The sequence below is a fragment of the Rhinolophus ferrumequinum genome, chromosome 2 (genome assembly GCF_004115265.2).
Source record: "Rhinolophus ferrumequinum isolate MPI-CBG mRhiFer1 chromosome 2, mRhiFer1_v1.p, whole genome shotgun sequence".
NCBI classification, from domain to species: domain Eukaryota; kingdom Metazoa; phylum Chordata; class Mammalia; order Chiroptera; family Rhinolophidae; genus Rhinolophus; species Rhinolophus ferrumequinum.
The window spans coordinates 60,292,658-60,316,253 of NC_046285.1; the positions used below are offsets into that span (position 1 = coordinate 60,292,658).

At 34.9% G+C, this 23,596-nt stretch overlaps 1 protein-coding gene across 5 annotated transcripts in view; it reads right to left on the reverse strand.

The window, feature by feature from the left end:
• VPS8 (VPS8 subunit of CORVET complex) overlaps positions 1–23,596 on the reverse strand; it is a 253,883-nt gene that overhangs the window by 117,593 nt on the left and 112,694 nt on the right. For all 5 annotated transcript variants that reach the window (XM_033091442.1, XM_033091449.1, XM_033091415.1 and 2 more), the window contains 7 exons: positions 22,306–22,528; positions 19,150–19,239; positions 17,013–17,064; positions 11,790–11,832; positions 10,352–10,424; positions 9,934–10,053; positions 6,272–6,343 (listed from right to left, as the gene is read on the reverse strand). In XM_033091442.1, coding sequence (XP_032947333.1) covers positions 6,272–6,343; positions 9,934–10,053; positions 10,352–10,424; positions 11,790–11,832; positions 17,013–17,064; positions 19,150–19,239; positions 22,306–22,528 — 673 coding nt within the window. The remainder of the gene's footprint in view (positions 1–6,271; positions 6,344–9,933; positions 10,054–10,351; positions 10,425–11,789; positions 11,833–17,012; positions 17,065–19,149; positions 19,240–22,305; positions 22,529–23,596) is intronic.

The following is a 23,596-nucleotide window of genomic DNA, read 5'->3' on the forward strand; positions in this document are numbered from 1 at the left end:
TGTCTTATCTATCGAAAAATCCTAAGTTCCCTCGGACTATTCTCCATTCTGAAACAAAGAATAAGATTTTTCCTGTTATAAAACATTCCCTTGGGGCCTAGCTTTTGGCCTAACTTTTCTTACTTTGCTGGCAGCATATCCCTTTCTTTTCCTCTTCCTGCTTTGGTCCAGCAATCACAGCTTGTTCCAGTGCATCATTAATCATTACTAGAGTATGATGATATTTCTAGTTGTAATCTGTCTCAGAATCTAAATTCCAATTTACGATATTCAAAGAGTTTTCTATAGCTTTAAAATCCTCAGCCATCACTTCCTTTCGTCATGCAGGTCCTTTTCAAGGAGCCAACCCTTGGGGCCCAGCTACTGCTCCTCTCTACTTTCAGCCGTCTTTTTACTCTGTAAGTGAAAACTCTTTAACTGTCTGATCCTTGAAACACCTTTGGAGGAAATAGTTCTAACTCACAACCAATTTCCTTGCCATCTCAGCAAGTGTCTATCTGCTTATCATCCTAGAAATACTCGTTTCTTTCCATTTCCTCCTTCTTACCTATTTCAGAGCCATGCTTACAAAATTTTCTGGGCATTCTTGAACAAAGTCACAAATTAACAGTTTTTCCCCTCTATGTCTACAGCCATTCAGCACACATAATAAATGGCTTAGGTCGGATGCTCATTTGCCTGTTCTCTAGCCACTGCCTATACTCTAGCTTTCACTGGCTCCCTCAGAAGTACATTTTAACAAATTAGTAGAACTCTATCACCAGAAATGAGAAAATAATCTCAATAGTTCATTCTTCATTGACCCGGGTAAATACTATCAAAGCAATATACAAGAGTAGCAATTCGCCAACAGTAATATTTTATGGAGTTTTATTCTCTTCCTTTGGATCATTCTTTCAGCTTAGTATAGTTTAAATTTGAATTCCAATGCAATCAATTTGCAAACATTTCCTGAATATCTGCTAGGTTGCAGGCCTTGTGCTAGGCACGTACTGGGCATGTTAAAACAATAACGAAAAAACAACTCACGGGTCAATGAAGAAATCAAAGGGGAAATCAAAAAATACTTTGAGGCAAATGAAAATGGAAACACAATATTCCAAAATCTCTGGGATACAGCATAGCAAACACAGTCCTAAGAGGGAAGTTCATAGCAAAACAAGGGTACCTCAAGAAACAAGAAAAATCTCAAACATCTAACTTCACATCTAAAGGAACTAGAAAAAGAAGAACAAATAAAACCCAAACTTAGTCGAAGGAAGGAAATAATAAAGATCAGAGCAGAAATAAATTAAAAGAGACTAAAGAAAGAAAAAATCAATAAAACTAAGAGCTGATTTTTTGAAAAGATAAACAAAATTGATAAATCTTTAGCCAAACTCATCAAGAAAAAAAGAGAGAGGGCCCAAATAAATAAAATCAGAAGTGAAAGAGAAGTTACAACAATAACCACAAAAATACAAAGGCTCATGAGAGGCTATGATGAACAATTACAAGCCAACAAATTGGTCAACCTAGAAAAAAATGGATCAATTCCTAGAAACACACAAATTTCCAAAACTGAATCATGACGAAATAGAAAATCTGAATACACTGATTACTAGCAATGAAACTGAATCAGAAATCAAAAAAACTCCCAACAAACAAAAGTCCAAGATAACTTCAAAGATGAATTCTACCAAACATTTAAAGAAAAGTTAATACCTATTCTTTTCAAATTATTCCAATGGGTAGGCTTCCAGCCCATTTTACAAGACCAGCATTACCTAATACCAAAACCAGACATTACAAAAAACGAAAATTACAGGCCAGTATCCCTGACTAACATAGATTCAAAAATCCTCCAAGAAAATATAAGCAAACCAAATTCCACAATATATTAAAAGGATCATACACTATGATTAAATGGGATTTATTCCAGAGATGCAAGGATGGCTCAACATCCACATATCAATCAATGTAATACACCACATGAATAAAACAAAGGATAAAAATCACCTGATCATCTCAATAGATGCAGAGAAAGCATTTGAAAAAATTCAACATTCATTTATGATTAAAAACTCTCAACAAAATCACTATAGAAGGAACATACTTCAACACAATAAAGTCCACATATGACAAACCCAAAGCTAACCTCATACTCAATGGTGAAAAGCTGAAAGCTTTTCCTCTACGATCAAGAACAAGACAAGAATGCCTACTTTCATCACTTTTATTCAACACAATATTGGAAGTCCTAGCCACAGCAATTAGACAAGAAAAAAAGAAGGCATCCATACTGAAAAGAAGAAGTAAAACTGTCACTCTTGGTAAATGACATGATATCCTTTGTAAAATATCCTAAAGACTCCACCAAAAAACTAATAGAACCTAAATTCAGTAAAGTTGCAGGACACAAAATCAATATACAAAATCTGTTGCATTTCTATACATTAATAATGAACTATTAGAAAGAGAAATTAAGAAAACAACCCCATTTACAATTGCATCAAAAAGAAAAAATACCCAGAAATGAATTTAACCAAGGAGGTGAAAGACCTATACTCCGAAAATTATAAGACAGTGATGAAAGAAATTGACGACAACACAAATAAATGAAAGGATGTTCCATGCTCATGGATTGGAAGATTAATATTGTTAAAATGTCCATGCTACCCAAAGCAATCTACAGATTCAATGCAATCCCTATCAAAATTCCAATGGCATATTTCACAGAATTAGAACAAAGAATCCTAAAATTTGTATGGAATCAAAAAAGACCCCAAATAGCCAAAGCAATCTTGAGAAAGATGAACAAATCATGCTCCATGATATCAAAATATATCACAAAGCTATAGTAATCAAAATAGTATGGTACTTGCACAAAAATAGACACATAAATCAATGGAACAGAGTAGAGCCCAGGAATAAACCCACATGTATATGGCCAATTAACCTATAACAAAGGAGGGAAGAATATACAATTGGGAAAAGACAGTCCCTTCAGTGAATGATGTTGGGAAAACTGGACTACTACATACAAAAGAATGAAACTGGACCAACTTTCTTACACCAAATATAAAAACAACTCAAAGTGGATTAGGGACCTAAATGTAGGACTTAAAATCATAAAACTACTAGAAGAAAACATAGGTAGTAAACTCTCTGACATCAGTCTTAGCAATATTTCTTTGGATATGTCGTTTCAGGCAAGGAAAACAAAAGAGAAAAAAAAGGGAGACTACATTTAAAAAGTTTTTGCATAGTAAAGGAACCATCAACAAAATAAAAAGGCAACTTACTAAAAAGGAGGAGATATTTGCAAATGAAATATTTGATAAGGGTTGAAATCCAAAATATATAAAGAACTCATAAAACTCAATATAAATAAAAAAAAATTTTTGATTAAAGAATGGGCAGAGGACCTGAACAGACATTTTTCCTAAGAAGACATATAGATGATTCATACAATAGGCACATGAAAAGATGCTCATCATTAATAATCACCAGGGAAATGCAAATCAAAACCATAATGGGAAACTACCCCACATCTGTTAGAACAGCAATTATCAAAAAGACAAGAAATAACAAGTGTTGGCGAGGATGTGGAGAAAAGGGAACACTAGTGCATTGTTGGTGGGAATGTAAATTGGTGCAGCCACTATGGAAAACAATATGTACATTCCTCAAAAAATTAAAAATGGAACTACCTTATGATCCAGCAATTTCACTTCTGGATATTTATCCAAAGAAAACAAAAACACCAATTTGGAAAGATATGTGCACCTCATGTTTACTGCAGCATTATTTACAATAGCCAAGATATGGAAGCAACCTCAGCATCCATTTATAGATAACAGATAAAGAAGATATGGTATATACATACAATGTAATATTACTCAGCCATAAAAAATGTAATCTTGCCATTTGTGACAACACAAATGGACCTAGAGGGTATTATAGTAAGTGAAGTAAGTCAGAGAAAGACAAATACCATATGATTTCACTTACATGTGGAATCAAAAAATATAACAAAATAAAACAAAACAGAAACAGACTCATAGAAACAGGGAACAAAGTAGTGGCTGCCAGAGGGAAAGAGGTGGGGAATTCAGGTAATGGGTAAAACAGGTGAAGAGGATTAAGAGGGACAACTTCCAGTTATAAAATAGGTAAGTCATGAGGATATAATGTACAGCTTAGGGAAGATAGTCAATAATATTGTAATAACTTTGTAAAGTGACAGATGGTAACTAGATTTATCATGGTGACCATTTCATAATGTAAAAAATATTGAATCACTATGGTGTACACCTGAAACTAATATAATACTGTATGCCAACTATAATTCAATTGAAAGAAATTACAAAAAAAACAAAACAGTCCTCACCTACAAGAAGCTCAACTACAGGTAGGAAAATATACACATAAGCAATTACCATACAGTGTGCCACATATAGCATAAAGTGTTGTATGAACACAAACAAAGAAAGGGCAACTAATCAAATGGAAGTGTGGGAGAGGACTCTAAAAGAGTTTCTCATGGATGATATTTGAGTTATGTCCTGGAAAATTGTTAGGCATTTGCCAGGCAGAGAAAGGGAAAGAAAAGGCATGACGGGATCAAAGAAAATTCATGCAAATAATGTAAGCTATAAAGATGACACAGAAAATTCAGTGAATTCCAATAATTTAATACAGTTGAGAAGTTCCTAATACAGTGGGGGTGAGGGGCAGTAGGATTGGGGAGCAGTTATGGGGAAATAGTCAGAGACCAGAAAATATAGAAGGATCTTGGATGTTACTTTAAACAGCTGAGATGGGCATGGCAGAAAGTAGTATTTGTGCTCCAACATCTGTTATTCCCTCCTAACTTAGAAACAACATTCCTCATTTTTAGCTAAATACATGGTCATCCACGACACAGAGTACACTTCTCAGTCTCTCTTAGCAGTTAAGGGGTTGTATATCTAAATTCTAATCAACATGATATACGCAGAATTATAGTAAACAACTTCTAAGAAATTTTCTTAGAGAGGAAACACTATCTTCTTCATCTCTTTCTGCATTCAGCTGGCTAGAATGCAAAGGTGATGCTTGGAGCCTGAGCAACCATTTTGGACCAAAAAACCAGAAACCATGTATTAAGAAAAACAGCAGTGAGACAGAAGGAATCTGCATCCCTGACAAGTTTGTGAAGCTACTCTACGAGATCAGGTTGCCTACCTTCAGACTTATAGGAGAAAAATAAGTTCCCGTCAAAATTAAGATAGTGTTATTTTGAATTTTCTCTCATAGCAGAACTTAATTCCAACCAATCCAATGTGGAGCCAAAGTAGAGGAAAAACAAGATCAAAGCAGAGGAGGACAAGATTAAGTATAGGGAGACCAGTTAGGAAGTATTTTGTAAATCGAGGTAAAAATTCTCCATACTAGTCACCTGGATCAAATTGGCATTGTTTGGGAAGCTTAGCAATCCTATTCTCATATTCATCACTGCCTATCTTACAAGGTCAAGAAATAGCTCAAATGACATAGTGTATATACATGTGCTTTGAAAATTATAAAGTATTACAAACATAATGCACAAATGTTATGCACAACTAGAGAACATTTGCATATTAATCTCTTGTCCAAAATTCTAAAAGTCACTATGAGGAAGAAATCTCCATTTTACAGCCAAATGAACGGGACGAAAATGGTGAGCTTTCAACTACAAGATGAAATTGGCCTGGTTGAAGCTGTGCAGATGGAAAAGAATCTGTCTGTGCATTCATTCATTAGAATAGCATGAATCTCAAAATAGCTTTGGACTGAATCTCGTTAGATTTAGACTGGGATAATCATCTCTGTGTGCCTCAAATTATTCGTATGTGTCACCTGTCATCTCAATACCATGGCAAAATTATGGCACTACCTTAGCAACACAGTGATGTTGGTAAGAGACAACAAGGAGACTCTTCACTTTAATTATTTTCTCAAAGCACTCTTTAAGTCAGTCTTCATTACTGCAGGTAATCATACTAATATAGCAATTACCACAATATACATTTCTCAAAAGCAGTACCCTGTATAAGTAGTATACAGTCTAAGGCTGAGATATATTCATTGTTTGAATGAATGATTAGTATTTCATTGAGCTTTTGAAGACAAAAACATCATAATAAAATTTTTAAATGACTGTAACTTATCACTTCATTAAACAAGATTATTTTGGAACTTGCTATAAAGCAATTCAATTTTCTAATACAAACATCAATACAAAGACATGTATTTTTTGAATACCTACTTTCAACAAAATGTCCACAATACGTTGTTGATATTCTACAGCTTGCTTGTCATTTTTAAAATCTTCGAAAGTCTAAAAGGGAGAAATTTTTAAAAAATAATTACTATTTGCAAATTTTAGAAGGAAACAAAGTATTGAATTTTTATTAATAGTCAGGTAAATTCCCAAATAAGATAACCATTCCTCATTGAGTTTTTCCTTATACACCTTTAATAATAAGGTATTTTTAGTGAGCTAAGTAGAAAGCTACAGCATTTAATATTGCATGGTATTCTGAGACTTTAAAAATAGCTAAAAAGTATAGTAATTATCATACAACCAAAAAGTGATTCAAGAAGAGGAGGCAAAGTTTATAAGGAATGAAAAAGAACAAACACCAATGGCACGAGGCAATTTGTGGGCAAGGGTTTGAGAAGGATAAAATACATGTTATATGCTCAGCCATCATTCCATTTGGAAATAATAACTGAAAAACACTTTATTAACTGTCATGAAAAATAACTGTCATGGTAACTAAGAAAAAAATGATGTTCAAAGATAGATTTTTTAAAAATATTGTGGCAAACCTATCACGATTATTATGGCAAAACTGTCAAAAAATCCTTAAGCCTACATACAAGGCATATGTATCCTATTTTCATAACACTGCCCAGTATAGAACTTTTTATTTTATGTCCCTGCTCAAGTAGAGCCAAATATATTTTGAGTAGAACATGCACCAAAGTATGTCAATGACAGCACCTGATCCTGAAAATACCTAGTACCTAGAGGATGCATATATGAAGGACTAGAAATTTATTCATATCAAAAATTGAAATGAAATTATTTATTGAATAATGAGGATGATTAAAGACTTGAAGATCTCTCCTATGGCTTTCACTTAGTACATTTGGCACTAAGTGCCATGTTTAAATTCATATAGCAATAATTTACTGCTGATTTTCCTGAAACAAGAAAACAGACTACGTATTGTCTCAACAGATTTTTTTTTTAAGTGAATTTCACAGCCCTGAACTTTCAAGACTGCTTATAGTTACATTCAAACTAGAATACTTGCTGTTCTTTAAATGGGCCCTGAGCTTCCCCAACTTCTCCAGAGTACCTCTGCCCTTGCCATTCTCTTCTTAGCATGCCCTTCCTTGCTTTCTCCAGCCTGACACACAGTAAGTGCTTTAAACAAATGACTGCTGATTTTTCCAGTTAATTACAGATAAAAATTAAATCTTTTTAAAAATCTTTTCCCTTAACTAGCCTTCTTTGCTGACACTTAGTTGAGAAATGCTAAAATGAGTTATCAAGGAGACTACAAAGAGCTCTTATTCTGGAAAGTTCAAACAGAAAATATTTTGATGTTTCAGTGGGTTAAATATGACTCTGCCTGAAGACAGATGGACAACAAATACCACAGACTTAAACTTACATAAAATAAACTGGGGAAAATAAACATCCCAAATTAGCAGAGTTGGCTCCAAAGCACACAACATCAAAAAGTCAGGATAGAATTGGGTAGGGTGTGACAGAAAGGAGGGTGTGACAAGGTTTCAGTGGTAGCAGAATACCTATAGTAGCAAACAGAATTCACCTCCAGAAGGAAAGTGAGATCCACCCTGGATGAGGAAGTACTGAGATCAGGTCTGAGACCTAGTGGATCAGACCACTGGCTAATAAGAAGATCACAGAAAGGGGACTGGCAGTGTGAAGCAGAGGTCTTGGTAAGATAGGCTTTTGGGCTAGAGAGAGGTACCTCAGAAAGGGGAGAGAGTCCTTGGACCCTTGTAGTAAAGAACGAAGTGGCTCAAGATAATGGTCCTACTATAAAACAAGACAATGTCAAAGATGGAGAAGAAGACAGACTACCCTCAAAAGACACTACTTTTGTAACAAATAGCACTTAATTGTAATAAATGAAGAAAGCACTTGAACTAGGTAAAGCCAGTACATTATTTCCCCCACCCTCCAACAAGGTCACCTATTATTGCTAGTCCAGAAAAATCCAACTCGAAAAATGAGAATAAAAACAGTAAATGAAGAATAAAACCAAATAAACTCTAAAATAAAACAAGATAATAAATTCTAGAGTAAAACAAAATAAAAACTAGCCACAAAATAGAAACAGAAGTAAACTATAACATCCCAACATATATTAACATAAACATAAAATTGTAGATTTGAAAGAACATCACAAACCAGAAATTTAAGAATTTAAAAAAGAAGTGAACAAAGAGCAGAAAGATATGAAATAGGAGCTAATTGAACTCAAAGGTAAAAAAAAAAAACCTGAATAAAAGGAGAAAGTCATCTCAGAAATGAAGACAATTACTAGCCACCCAAGGGAGAATAGTTATAACCAAAAGCACAGTTAGAGAAATAGAGAAGATAAATGAAAAGAAACAAGAAAATGAAATTTAAACAAAGAAGAAAAAGAGATCAGAAAGAAAGCTGATAAATACAGAAGATAAAGATAAAATATATAAATAATTGGAGGTTCTGAAGAAGAAAAACAAAATAATAAAGTAGAAAAAGTACTTAAATCTATAATTCAAAAAAACTTTCTTGAAATAAAAACACTCGAATTCACAATTGAAAAGGGCCCACAGTATGTATGGTAAAACTGAACCAGAAAAGTCAACTCTGAGTGATATCTTCGAGTGAAACTGTTAGTCTTTAAATATACAGAAAAAAGTGTTATTTTCCTTTCTTCCCTTGCAATTAAAATAACTATTTCTGAAGTCAGATTTTCAAATTAAACGATTTTAAAGTATAATATAATTAGAATGTTAACCTTCTCATGGACACTCGCTTTTTTTATTTAACAGTTTATTATATTATTCAACTTACAAAATTACTATATGCTCATTAGAGAAATTGTCTATTTCAGAGTTAATCACTATTAATACTTAGATGTATTGTATATCCAAATATTGTTCATATACAGTACTTGTGTGTCTTCCTATCTTTTTTTTTCAAATACTGTGCATATACAATATTTGTGTGTTTTATACATTTGTGAGCCTGCTGCTTAACTAAACATATAACGAAGCACTGTCTATGTTATCAAAAGCTTTTAAGAAACAACTACAATACTATTTATTTGGAAAGCTATGACAAGTTTTATATAATCATTCCTCTGGTGGCATTTTCACAGAGAACCTGACTCACCCAGATCCATTTTTAATTAAACATGTATAAGGATATTTTTTTTAGCAGGAAGCATCCGTGTTCCATTTCAATTACAGTTATTTCCACTATCATCACCACCATGTGTCCTTCAGAGCCTTTTTCTATATTCAGTATGCCAACTAACATAATTTATAAAATCGAAGGCGCACCATATTTTACACTGCTTTCTCTTAATTTCTTTATAAGAATGTGTGTGTGTGTGTGTGTGTGATAGACAGAGAGAGAGAGAGAGAGTAAAAACAAGAAGGAGGAGGAGGGATGGAGAGAGGGAAAGGAGGAGAATGGAGGGAGAGAAGGGGGAAAGGAAGGGAGATAAAGAATTAGAAAATATTGAGTGGCACAACAAAATTAAACATTTGAAACCTTCACTTACTGCTAGGGCATAAAAATAGGACCTGTATAAGGATTATTTGTCTTTCTTTCTATTAAAAAAATTTATCACCCTGGCTTTTAAAACACTTTGAAATCATATTATCTCTTACCAATGCCAATACATTTAGAAATTCTCTTGTGTCAAAATGTAGCAAAGTCCGAACATACGGATAGATTTCTTCCTCAGAGGACGCTTCTGCTGAATGCAAGCGAATTAGAAATTCAAAAACCTGCCAAGTTGAAAAAAAAGAAAGTTGATTATTTTCTCACCTTACAAAGTATCTTGCTGAGGCATTGATTCCCATTTGGATAAAGCAAAGGCAAGTCGAATTTATTTTAAAGTGCTACTATGTTATAACTTCTCTAACCACTCTCAGCTACAATTATTGGCTTCAGTGATGGTGTGTAGGCTCTCTCCTATCACAGCTGACAGACAGCTCCTGACCACGTGTAACCCTCAATACAATTTGTCTTCAGTGCATCTTAACAAGAGTAGATAGTAAAAAACGCTGTGAAAATAGCACCAACCTGGTTTTTGACCAAGGGAACAAGATCTTCAGGGATGTCACCAAGGGGATAGGCACGACCTGCTAGACAACAGCTAGAAGAAAAGAAAGAATTGGTGATTTCTAATGGGCTAACTTCCAGGTAACACATTGTTTCTCACACCTCAGATATTAGTTTGATTTTTAAGCAGGCTCAGCTTTTATCAGTTATGTCAAGTTCAAACCCAGGCCTAGTTCAAACCCAGATCAAAATGATTGCCAGGTCAGAAAATGTGGGTGATAGCGATGGTGGTGAAGTAACACATCTGTGACTGAGTAAAAGACACATTTCTTCTTATCTCGCCTGAGAAAAACCCAAGCTGCACTAAAGGGGCAAAAAGTAGTGAGAACAGACTGTCTAAAAGTAACATACCCAGCATCTAGAAAGAACCTAATGGCACCATTACGGTATGATTTACCTGTTAAAAGCCTGGTGTTCTCAGAGGCTTTTAAACCAGTGGCTCTAAGAATGGTGATTAAAGATGGGGAATGAGCTAGGCAAAGAAATGTCTGGAACATGTCTGCAATCAGACAAGCCTTCAGGGAGACTTAGAATCTCATGAGAAATTAACTGTACAGTTTTACCTCCAAATCAGACCTCTCTTATGGCTAATGACTTGCCTGTGGGGTGAATTACAAAAATGTCTTCTGAATATGTCCTCACTTTTTTCTGGGGGTAGGGAGGTGGGGGTGGATTTTAAACCTCTTTAAACTAGTCATTAATTTTGAGTGTCAGATTAGAGACAGCTGGACACCAGCATATTCTAAGAACTTTAAAGTATGAAATAAGTTTCAAAGTTAACTCCGACGCTAGATAGGAGCTACGACAATACTCTGGCAGGTGATGCCACCTTCCCACCTACCTGCCAGCCTGGCAGCCAGTTATCTGAAAGTTCAATCAGGATACAGTTTTGAGCCTGCATAGTCTATTGGAAAGAACTCTGTTCCGGCAGCAATTTTACCTCTGTCACTAACTTTTCCATGATTTAAAGAAATCTCTTGCCCTTATATATAATATAGAGACAACACATAGCTCACAAAGTTGTGGGTAATAAAATACATCAATGGTTTCTCAACCTCAGCCTTATCGGTATTTTAAGAGAGAGAATTCTTCGTTGTGGGGCCGGCCCTGTGCATTGTGGGATGCTGCTAAGTGGCCTCTACCCACTAGATGCCAGTAGCACCTCTCCCCCAACCCCAGCTGTGACAAACAAAAATGTCTTTAGACCTTGCCAATGACTCTCAGAGGGGGGAGGAGTACAGGGGGACGAACTCCCCGCGGTTGAGAGCACTGCTGTACATGAGACAACAATGAGAAGTGAAAAGCACTACACAGATAAGAGATGACAGTACCTCTAAGACTATAGAGAGGAACTTATAAAAGGGCCATTTACAGAGATTACTAAGTAAAAAGCTCTTACCTAATATATACAAGAAGCTTGTTGCCCATAACAACTTGCTCATCTAAAATAGAAAAGGTATGGTCAGCAATTCTCTCTCTAAACCTTTTCAGAAATATAATTATTATGTGGAAACAAAAAATAAAACTTGGCATTTAAGGTAAAGTAAGTATATCACCAAATAATAGAAAACAGAGATAAGATCACAGTTAATTATTATTTTTAGAATTCCCATTAGATTCTTTTCACAGACACAAAATTGATGACTCATTCAAGGGTACATGTGTAAGAAATAGATCTGAGGGTAGAGATCTATGTATTGTTCGCTTAACCAGTAACTTGGGACCAGGGGAAGCTGTAGAGCAGGTAATGAGTTGACTAATTATAAGTCATGATCAATTAATTAATATTAAGGCACAACTATAACGCCTTCTCATTTGTAACGGGACTCTTACCACCTACAGCGACAATATGAGACAGTGGAAGAAAACCTTCAAAAATCTGCTCCTCCATAAAAGCAGTAAAAACACTGGCAAAAATGGTCAAAATTAACTTTTCCAGAACTCTTGAAATTAACTAACAGCTTGCAACAATCCAATGAATGCTTTATTCAAGAATAATGGCTGAATCTCAGTAAGAACTGTCAGCTTCTTGGTGACTGACCTTTCCCAAGCTACACTGTAACTTTGAAAATCCACAGCCTTGCAACTACAGCAACTGTCAAAACCAGTAACGTAGTGGCCACTGGAGGAGGCAGAATGGGTTTCAGGCTCCCCAAAAGCCCCAGGCTCAGATATCTGTCACTATTTGACCTATCTGGCCCCTTACTTAAAAGCTCCATTCTCAGAGCTTGTCTTTTTTTGTTCTGATTCAGAGCTTACTCTTTACAAACAGCAGTATCCCCAGGGCATTTGTGGAAAACAACCAGCTCAGATGTTTAATTTTACAGGTGCCAGAGACAGTGCTACCAGAGGGATGAATACGAGACTCACCAAAAAACTTAAAAGGAAAAACTGGAGAATGAGAGGTCTGCAGGTGTGCAGGCTTGCAAAAGCTCCAACATATTTCTGGAACTCTCAGACATGTATGTGTACAAGGCTGTGCACATGCCCAGGAGAAACCTAAGAGGCCCTAATCTATAACTAACCTGTGGCTGACTGTGAGACTCTGCACAAGCAGGAAGTGAAGGCTAAGGCAGAACTCTAAACTATCTGCAGGAGCATTTAAAATTCCAAAATAAAATTAAGTAAAAATTGATGTACTTAAAGTAAGAAATAGACAATTCAATATTTGGAGACATCGATACCCCACTTTCACAATGGATAGAATAATTTGCAGAAGATGAACAGGAACTAGAGTCTTAAACAAACCGCAAGCCAACTAGACCTAACAAACATCTACAGGATACTCTACTCAACAACAAAACACATTCAACATATTATTTTCAAGGGCACATGGAATATTCCATATGTTAGGCCATAAGACAAGTCTCAATAAATTTTAAAATACAGAAATTATACAAAGTATGTTCTCCAAGCATGAAGGAATGAAACCAGAAATCAGTATCAAAAGGAAATGTGAGAAATTCACAAATATGTCAAAATTAAACAGTATACTTCTAAACAACCGATGTGACAAGAGAAATTAGAAAATACTTTGAGATGAATGAAAATCAAAATACAACATACCAAAACTTATGGGATGCAGCTAGAACACTGCTTAGAAGAATATCAATAACTATAAATATTTATTTTAAAAAAGAGAAAGATTTCAAATCAATAACCTAAACTTCTACTTCAAGAAACTAAAAAAAGAGCTAATTAAATCCAAAGCAAAATAAATTTTAAAAGAATAAGCTGAAATAAATGAAAGAAAAAAGAAAAATAAAGAATATCAATAAAATTACAATTGGTTCTTTGAAAAGGCCAACAAAATTGACAAACCTTTAGCTAGAAGACTCAAAGTATAAAAAAAATCAGTAATAAGAGATATCATTACTGACCTTACAAAAATAAAAGAAATTACAAGAGAATACCATAAACACTACATATCAACAAATTAGATAATGCAGACGAAATTGACCAATTCCTAGAAGTATACAAACTCAAACTGACTCAAGAAGCAATAGATAATCTGAATAGACTTAACAAGCAGAGACTGAACTGGTAATTTTAAAACTTCCAACAAAGAATATCCCCAGCACAATGGCTTCATTAATGAATTCTACCAAACACTGAAAGAACACCAATCCTTCATCAACTCTTCCAAAACACAGAAAAGAGAACACTTACCAACTCATTCTAGGAGGCACATACACCAAGGTATCAAGTATACTTGATACCAAGACCACAAAAAGATATGAAAAAAAAATAAAACTACAGAATAATGTCCTTTATGAGTATACACATTAAAATCTCCCCCAAAAAATATAAGCAAATTCAATCTAACAACATGTAAAAAAAATTGTACACCATGACCCAGTAGGATTATCCCAAGAATGTAAGATTGGCTTAACATACAAAAATCAATCAATCTTATAGATTATATCAAAAAAAAAAAAAAGAAAATCCACAAGATTATCTTCATAGATGTAGAAAAAAAACATTTGATAAAATCCAACTCTTTCGTGTTAAAAACACTTAACAAACGAGGAATAGAAGGAAACTTCCTCAAACTAATAAGGCCATCTCCAAACAACCCACAGTTAACATTCCATTGAAAGACTGGATGTTTTCCCCCTTACATCAGGAAAAAGATAAGAGTGTCCACTCTTGCCATTTCTGTTCAACACTGTATTAGAGGTTCTAGTGAGGCCAATTAGGGAAGAAAAAAGAAATAAAAGGAATTCATATGAGAAGGGAAGTAAAACTATCCCTATTTATAGATGATATGACCTTATATATGTAGAAAACTCTAAAGAATCCATTTAAAAAATTAAAATAAGTGAATTCAGCAAGAATGCAGGACACAAGATCAATATACAACAATTTTATTTCTATACACTAGCAATGAACATTCTAAAAATGAAATTAAAAAACCAATTCCATTTATAATAGCATCAAAATAAACAAAATACTTAGAAATAGACTTAACAAAAGAAGTATATGACTTGTACACTGAAAACTGCAAAACATCATTGAAAGAAATTAAATAAGACCTAAATAAATGAAAAGATATCCTGTGTTTATGGATTGAAAGACTTAATAATGTTAAGATAGGAATATTCCCCAAACTGATATGTACAGATTCAAAGCAATCCTTATCAAAATTCCAGCTTCCTTTCTGCACTTTAAGAAAGCAAACTGATTTTAAAAGAATAAAATAAATGGAGAAATATGTCATATTCATACTTAAAAGACTCGCTGGTGTTAAGATGGCAATCCTCCCAAATTAATCTATAGTCAATACAATGGCAAACAAAATTCTAATAAACTTTTTTTAAAAGAACTGATGAACTGATTTTAAAGTTCATTGGAAAGGCAAAGGACCTAGACTAGTGAAACCAATTTTGGGGGAAAAAAAAGTTGGAACACTAAAGGTACCTGATTTCAAGACTCACTATTAAGGTACAATAATTAAGGCAGTATTTTAGTGGCATAAGTATAGATATATAGATCAATGGCACATAATAGAGAACCCAGAAATAGAACCACAGTTTATTGATCAATTGATTTTTGAAAAAAATCAATTTTTCTGATAAGAAGGTGTCAAGGTAATTCGATGGAGACAAGATAATCTTTTCAAAAATTGCTACTGGAACAACTGCTAGGTCTATGGGAGATAAAAATCCTTGAATCTAACCTTGCATCATACATGAAAATTAACTCAAAATGGATTACAAACCTAAAATACAAGTACTAAAACTATTAAATTTCTAGCAGAAAACACAGAAGAAAATCTTTCTGACATTGAATTGGACAAAGATTTCTTAAACAAAACACCAAATGTCTAAACTATAAGAGGAAAAAAGTGAATAAAATGGACTTCATGAAGATTTAAAATTTTTGTTCTTTGAAAAACATGGTTAAAAAAACAAAAAAGTAAGCTACAGACTGGAAGAAAAATTTTGCTAAACATATATTGAAAAAGGGCTGTAGCCAAACTACATAAAGAACTCTTATAGGCTTTGGTGGGGAGTTCACTCACTTGGAACTCTTATAACTCGATAATATGAAGTTAAATAATGCTTCCTCCCTACTCCCAAAAAAAGTGCTAACGATTTAAACAGACAATGCACAAAAAAAGATATATGAATGGACAATAGCAGATGAAAAGATGCTCAACATCACTAACCAACAGGGAAATAAAAATCACAATAAGATACCATACAACCAAGAGAATAGCTAAAATTTTTAAGAGATTTACAAAGACTGAAAGTACCAAGTGCTTGCCAGGATATGGAGCCACTGGAACGCTCATATATTGCTGATGGAAATACAAAATGGTACAGCCATTTTGAAAAAAAACATAGCTGTACCTTAGAAAGTAAAACATACATTGACCACAAAATCCATCCATTCCAAACCTACGAAGTTGCCCACATATGATTGGGCACATATGCCCACACAAAATGAACACATATGCCCAAACAGAAACTTATTCATAGCTGGGCATCAGTGACGGGGGGAGAGGAGAACACGGGTAGAGGCAACATAAGGGATACCTATGCTGATGAATCTGTTCTCCATCTTGACTTTATCTATGTGAATATCTTGTTGTGATATTGTGCTTTAGTTTTGCAAGATGTTATCCTTGGGGGAAACCGGATAAAGAGTATACAGGACGGAGCTCTTGTGTTGTTTCTTGCAACTGCATGTGAATCTCAAATTTCCTCCCACTAAAAAGTTTAATTAAAAACAAAACAAAACTCATCCACAAATGTAGCAGCATGACTTATAATAGCTCCAAACTGAAAGCAATTCAAAAGTCCATCAATTGGTAAATAAACAAATGATGGTATATCCAATTCATGAAATACCATTCAGCAGTAAAAGGGAAGAAAATAGTAATACATACAACGACATGGATGAATCTCAAAAACATTATGCTAAATGAAAGCAAGAAAACACCAAAAATGACATATTGCGTAATTCCATTTACATGGAATGTGTGACAAAGTAAATCAGGGATTGCCTGGAGGGGGGACTGTGGACAAAGGTTAGAGCATGGTATTTAAATAAAATATCGCATGACATTTAAGTAAAATACCTTAAAATACAAAAAAAATTAAGATTTAGAAAATACCTGTTAGTGTTCTTCCTGCATTCAGAGGAGGAGCAATGACTTTGAAAAGTTTCTGCATGAAAATGAAATACAAAAACAATCACCATCAGTTTTAAAAGAATATTTTTAAAAGATAATCAAGAATCTTATGCTATTAATCACCTTTCTCTGATTGAATTAGATGGTCATATGCTATTGAGATTAAAAACTTTTAATGTAGACATGAACTATTTCAGAAGGATCACTGGGAAACAACCATTTAAACACTGAAAAGTGATTTCCTTATAGGAAGAAAATTATTATAAAAGAGGAATCACAGAATGCATCTAACCTCCCACTACTAAAATCTCCAAGTGACTGTTTAATAACATACCAAGCTCCTCGCTGAAAGCCATTAAATTTGAAAATTACTCTTAACACAAAACAAGGCAACCTCAGTGTTCCATTTGAGATGTATAGGTATAAATATGAACCAGATTTTGAAAAGAAAAATAAAAAACCCACACAAGGGGCCGGCCTGATGGCTCAGGCGGTTAGAGCATCATGCTCCTAACTCCAAAGGCTGCCAGTTCGATTCCCACATGGGCCAGTGGACTCTCAACCACAAGGTTGCCAGTTCAATTCCTTGAGTCCCACAAGGGATGGTGGGCTGCGCCCCCTGCAAATAAGATTGAACACAGCACCTTGAGCTGAGCTGCCTCCCAGATGGCTCAGTTGGTTGGAACGTGGGCTCTCAACCCCAAGGTTGCCAGTTCGATTCCCACAAGGGATGGTGGGCTGCGCCCCCTGCAACTAGCAACAGCAACTGGACCTGGAGCTGAGCTGCACCCTCAACAACTAAGATTGAAAGGACAACAACTTGACTTGGAAAAAAGTCCTGGAAGTACACTGTTCCCCCAATAAAGTCCTGTACTCCTTCCCCAATAAAAAATCTTGAAGAAAAAAAAAACACCGACACAAAACAAAAACTTCAAAAGCAACAATAACAAAAACCCAGAAATCATTTTTATCAACATAAAATGCATCAAATTAGAATCTGTTTTTAGAAATTATTTTGAGAGAAAGTAGAAATTGCATTAATTCTTCCTAATGGTGGTTTAGTAGTGAGACAGAAAACATTTCTGCATGCAGAGAGACGTGGACCTCACTGAGGGGGCAGCTGTCAGCTCTTTCTCAGGGAATACTGGACCTGGTGAGGAAGCAGCTGAGAGGTGCTCAAATGTAACTGACTTGACACACAGATAATCAGAGTCAAAAGCAGGGACATAGGGCTGTGGCTCCAATTTTGGAAATTTACCAAGAGAAGAGAGGTGCAACCAAAACTGAAGGAATTATGAATTAGAGGGATACTCACCTACGAAGCTAAAGGTGTTCAAAAAAGACTGAACTATCATACAATGACTGCTGACTTAATAATATTGAAAATGGTTTTGACTGCTCATTTAATATTCAAAAATGTTGACCAGATCCCTTCAGCAGGTGCCTGACTCTTTTGAGCCAGGTATTTAGTCAGTAATAAAGCAATGGGCTGGCAGGCACATGTAGCCACAATCCATCACTCACAATTCTGCCCTCAAATATAAGCAAATAACAAGATGGATATTTTGTTCTTTTTAAAATGCCCAACTGCTCTTTGAATGCTCTCTTCTAATATAAGGAGAACAAGAAAATATTCTAATATAATGAATGCTATAAAATTCTCAACTTGCAAAAGCAACTAGTCAGCAATGAACAAATAATGACCTCCCAACATTTTCAGGACCTTCCCCCAGCAGAATATATCTACAAATAGTATTACTCAGTAGTATATTTACTATGCAGTAACTATATATATTTCTTATATCTTTCAGAAAAGCTATTATAATAGCAAAAATTCTTAAGGAAAAAACTTAAAGTCTAACAGGAATGAATTACTTTTATCTATTGTTCCCTAGGGTTTAAAAACCTACTACGCAGATAAAAAAAGAGAAAGGAATAGCAGAAAGTATGAAATTAAAGGCTACTTAATAAATTCGCAAATGAGTACAAGTCTAATAAATCTACAAGATATTTAAAAAAAGATTGGATGAGACCAGAAACTATTCAAAGCAAATAGAGAACAGGGCAAAAACATTAACAGACAAGATTAAATATGTGTCCAAGTTAGGAAGTATCTTACCTCCATTGGACTAATAAACTCATTCATGCCTCTATTGTAGACGTAGATCATAGCATCATACAGACGATTTTCCCAACACATGAGAACTACCTGTAGAAAGAAAAAGTTGCTTGGTCCATACAATTTAATTAAGTCTAATTATTTTCCTTAAACTTTTAAGATTGAAGAAGATCCTGAATTCTCTTAATTTTTCTTATTCCTTCTCTGAAAAAAAATGAAGTACTCAAACACAAGGTCATGGTAGGAGCAGTTGTAGGTTCAATACCACTTTTAATAGTACAATAGTTACTTTTAAATATTTTCCAATGTCTTATTTTATTTTGTCTCTATTCTAGCCTTTTCCATCTTCATTTTACCTTTGGTCAATAGTTCTAAAATATTTATTAAACACCTATATTGAGGTCCTCTCCTAGGCACTGGGGATAAAGGGATGGATAAAACAAACCCAGACCTAGTACCTACCCTTACAGAACTTTCATTCATTTTAGACACTAACCTAAAAGGGAGGGTCACAAAATGGTATGTGAGTTATGACTTGGGGGAGATATTCAATTACACAAATAATTCATTTACAACTGTGATAAGTATTATAAAGTTACCTGGCTTGGTCTGGAATATTCAGAAGGTCATTCCAGAGGGAGCAATACTTAAGCTAGGACCTAAAGGATACATATACGTGTATATAAGCCAAAGAATAGGTGGAAACTCGAGACTCTGCAGGCAGAGCAGTAAGTAGGATGGTCCTAATGTGGAAAGGAACTTGAAATGTTTAAGGATGGAGAAAAATCAATTTGAGAAAATATTTAGGAAGAAGAATAGAGATGACCGAAGTATAGCATACTCCGTCTTCTGTTCCTATGAGAGCCATACTATACTACCGAGTGAGGAGGAGAGGACTGGAGTGGAAGAGTAGAGGTCAGCACAGAATGATAAGGAGTAGCCAGAGAGGTAAGAGGGAAAGTGGAAGGGACGTGTCACGGGAGAGTCTTTCTAGAAAAAGGCATGCTCCTATACCTGCTCTCCTCTCCTCCCACTACCCTCCCTCTCAGCCAGTGTCATGATTGCACATCTCTTTACCAATGACTAACACATTTACAGCTTCAGCCCTAATCTACCCTCCAAACCACATATCCAACCACTACTATCTTGCTATCCAACCACTTGCTATCTTAACCTGAATGTCTAGTAGCTATCTCAAAGTAAAATGGCAAAATAGAACTCCTGATTTTGTCTCCCAAACTTAGACCTACTCCAGTCTTCCAAACCTCTTAAAAGAATCACCACCTGTTTCTCAAGCTAAAAAACTCTTCCCCCACCCCCTTGCATCCGATTCATCAGCAGATCAGTTCTACCTCCAAAACATATCCAAAATCAGGCCATCTCTCTCCATCTCACTGCTACCATCTCTAGCCAGGACCACCTCTTGGACCAGCTCCTAACTAGTCTCTTTGATTCTTCTGTACTTGGCCCTCACCCCTCATTCCATCCCTAAAGCAAACCAGAGCGATCTTGCTTAAAATTTTTGAATGATTTCCCATAGCACTCAGAATAACATTGAAAAATCTGTACATTGCCCTCTCTTTTTCAACCAAGGTCCAAATCTATTTACCTTTTATCTGTTACCAGGATATTTGCATTACTGATTTCTCTAGTCATTCATATTCCAAACTCAACGCTGCCTCCTTAGAAATGCTTTATATAATTAGTCAGCCTAAAGTAGACTCGCAATTCTCTCCCTACCAGATTGCCTGTTTGACTTTTAATATAACACTTTTCTTTAATATCTCTTATTTGTTTATTTATTTATGTTTATTGTCAAACTTTTTGCTAAAATGTAAGCCCTATGAGAGGACAAACCTTGTCTACTAAGGTCATGGAGCCTTACACTCAGAGCCTGACACTCAAGAAAGGAACAAATGCTGTTGAAAAAGTAAATAAAATTTGAAAAATATTGGTTGATATAGTAGACGCAGAGGTCACTAACTGCGGTGAAATCTGACGGGGAAGAGTGACATGGGGCAGTAACCCAGGGGAAGAGGGGAGCAGGACTGATATGGAGGGAAGGGAAACCGAGGGGAAGGTTTTTAAACTATTTTAACATGAAAAAGAACAGAAAATATTGACATCGTATTGGGGAAAAGCTAGCAATGTTGCAAAGAGAAGAAATTAGAAATTTCTCCTATATTGGTGATAGGTAAGTAAAGCTAGATTGATAACGTGCTCTCAAATTATCAGACCTATTAGCAAACTGTGCAGACTATGACCGATTTACCCATATAATAGGAAGGCATATATAAAAGAGGATCTGGCTTTATTTTGAAAACTCACAGCCATTCATAAAGTTTCCAGGAAGAATAACCATTTTTCTAAACCTTTCATTTCTATGTAATTTTGCACATTAAAAAGAAAAACTTGGTCTATCTAAGATCTGTTGAAGTTATCCTTATTTTAGCTCAATAGGGCTTAGTGCCTGTGTACCTTTGCAGGAGTAGCTGTTCATTATTAGGACTACTGTGGAACTAAAGAGGGAAATTGTGAAATGTCTTAGGCCAGAATACATACTGCTCCTCAGGGAAGGACTGAAAATTTATTGCGGAGACTTCAGATATACTAGAAGTATATTATAAAACAATGGGCTCGCTGATGATTCTGAGAAGTCCTGTAATTTGCTTCTTATACTATTTCAAAACTCAGTGTATGAAAATTACTAACCCTGGACTTACAAACTAGCTTTAAAACAAACAAACAAACAAAATGGTATCATACTCATAAAAGTGAAAATATTTTATTATTCATATGGAAGAACTTCTAGTTGAAATTCACTTGCAGAATGAAAACCGTAGTAGTGAACAGATGAAGAAAGATCAGTCAATAAGCATTTAGTGAGCAACTACCAAACATAAACTCTCTACGAAGAGTTCTAGGAGATGTCAAAGAAATAGAAAGCTCCCGGCTTACAGAGTTCATAATCTAGTTTTCATTAAAAAACAAGAAATATGCTGACAAATACAAGCTTGTAAGATAATCTTACGGAAAGTGCTCAGTCAGTAATTGGGGCTGATTAGATGGCACAGGGAGGCCTAATCAGTCAGGTAAAAATAATCAATAAAGGAATGATGTTTATTCTGTAAGTTAGTACGCTGTCTGTAAACTCACCTGTTGAATATCTAAGCTGGTGATATCCATATGTACAATGAGGGCTTCCACATTTTCCATTAACTTTTTATCTTGGAAATGAACAATCAAGTCTTTCATTACCTGGGGTGTGATCCCCACCAATTTATCACTTAAAATATATGGCTCAAGGCACTCCAAAAACACTCCTTTGGCCACTGAATTCTCACTTAATTTGTCATACATCTGGCTAAATAAAAGATCCCTATAACAGAAAGAAAAAATATAGTTTTAGGAACATTTCAAACACCCATTAAATTCAGTCTACTAAGTGTATCATCTTTTTTCCTATTTCAACCATTTTGTCTAACTCACAATGTTTCAATATGCCAAAACATCAGAATTTACTTAACTATTCCTGTAGTGTTGGCTGTATCGTTTATTTCCAGTATTTTAACATTATGAGCGAGGCCACAATAAACATCTACATATACAGTCCTCCCCATTTTGGGGGTTTAATTCCTTAGTCATTCTACTTTTAGAAATTTATGTTAAGTTAAAATATATGAAAACTTTTGTGGCCCTTGAAATGTATTTCTAAGTTATCTTCCAAAAGCATCACAGTACCAACTTATACTGCAACTAGCAATAAATAGTAATATGAGTTTCACCAGACAATTGTGCTTGTTTTTCTCCTAGATAATTGTAAGTATATATTAAACATCACTGTTTTTAATTAAACAGATCTGATGACTGGTAAAATGAAATGTTTTCCATGTTTCCATTTACGCAATGTATTTCCTTGTACCATTCACTAATTCACTCATTCCTTTTTTTAATACAGAAACTATGCTAATTCTATGCATGTTAATATGATTTAGTTATTTATTTATTTTACTAAATGTATAATCTCTTTATATGCGTATCGCGTCAACTGTGAAAAGTTCTAGATGGTTCATCCACAGTTGTGGTCTTCCATGAGAAGTCCCACAAAAAGGTCAAGGAAGACTCTAAAAGGAGCAGGATGGTGTCCTGCCTCATTTGAGGTCCTAGATGGAGACAGATGATAAACAGACTAGCTGCAACTGCACCAGAACCACATGCTACGTTTCAATAAACAGTATTTGCAATATCCTAGGGGGAAAAAAAATCCATATCCTTTTTTTTTTCATTTATACAATGTAGTTTTTGTATCATTTTTACCCTTTGCTTCATTATTTATCAGAGTATTTTTTCATGTTAGTTTCATTTTCATCCATATTCCATCACATTTTTGAGATTGCCAATTACTGGCCCAATAAAAGAAACTAGATTAATGAAGCTTTTCTGTAAG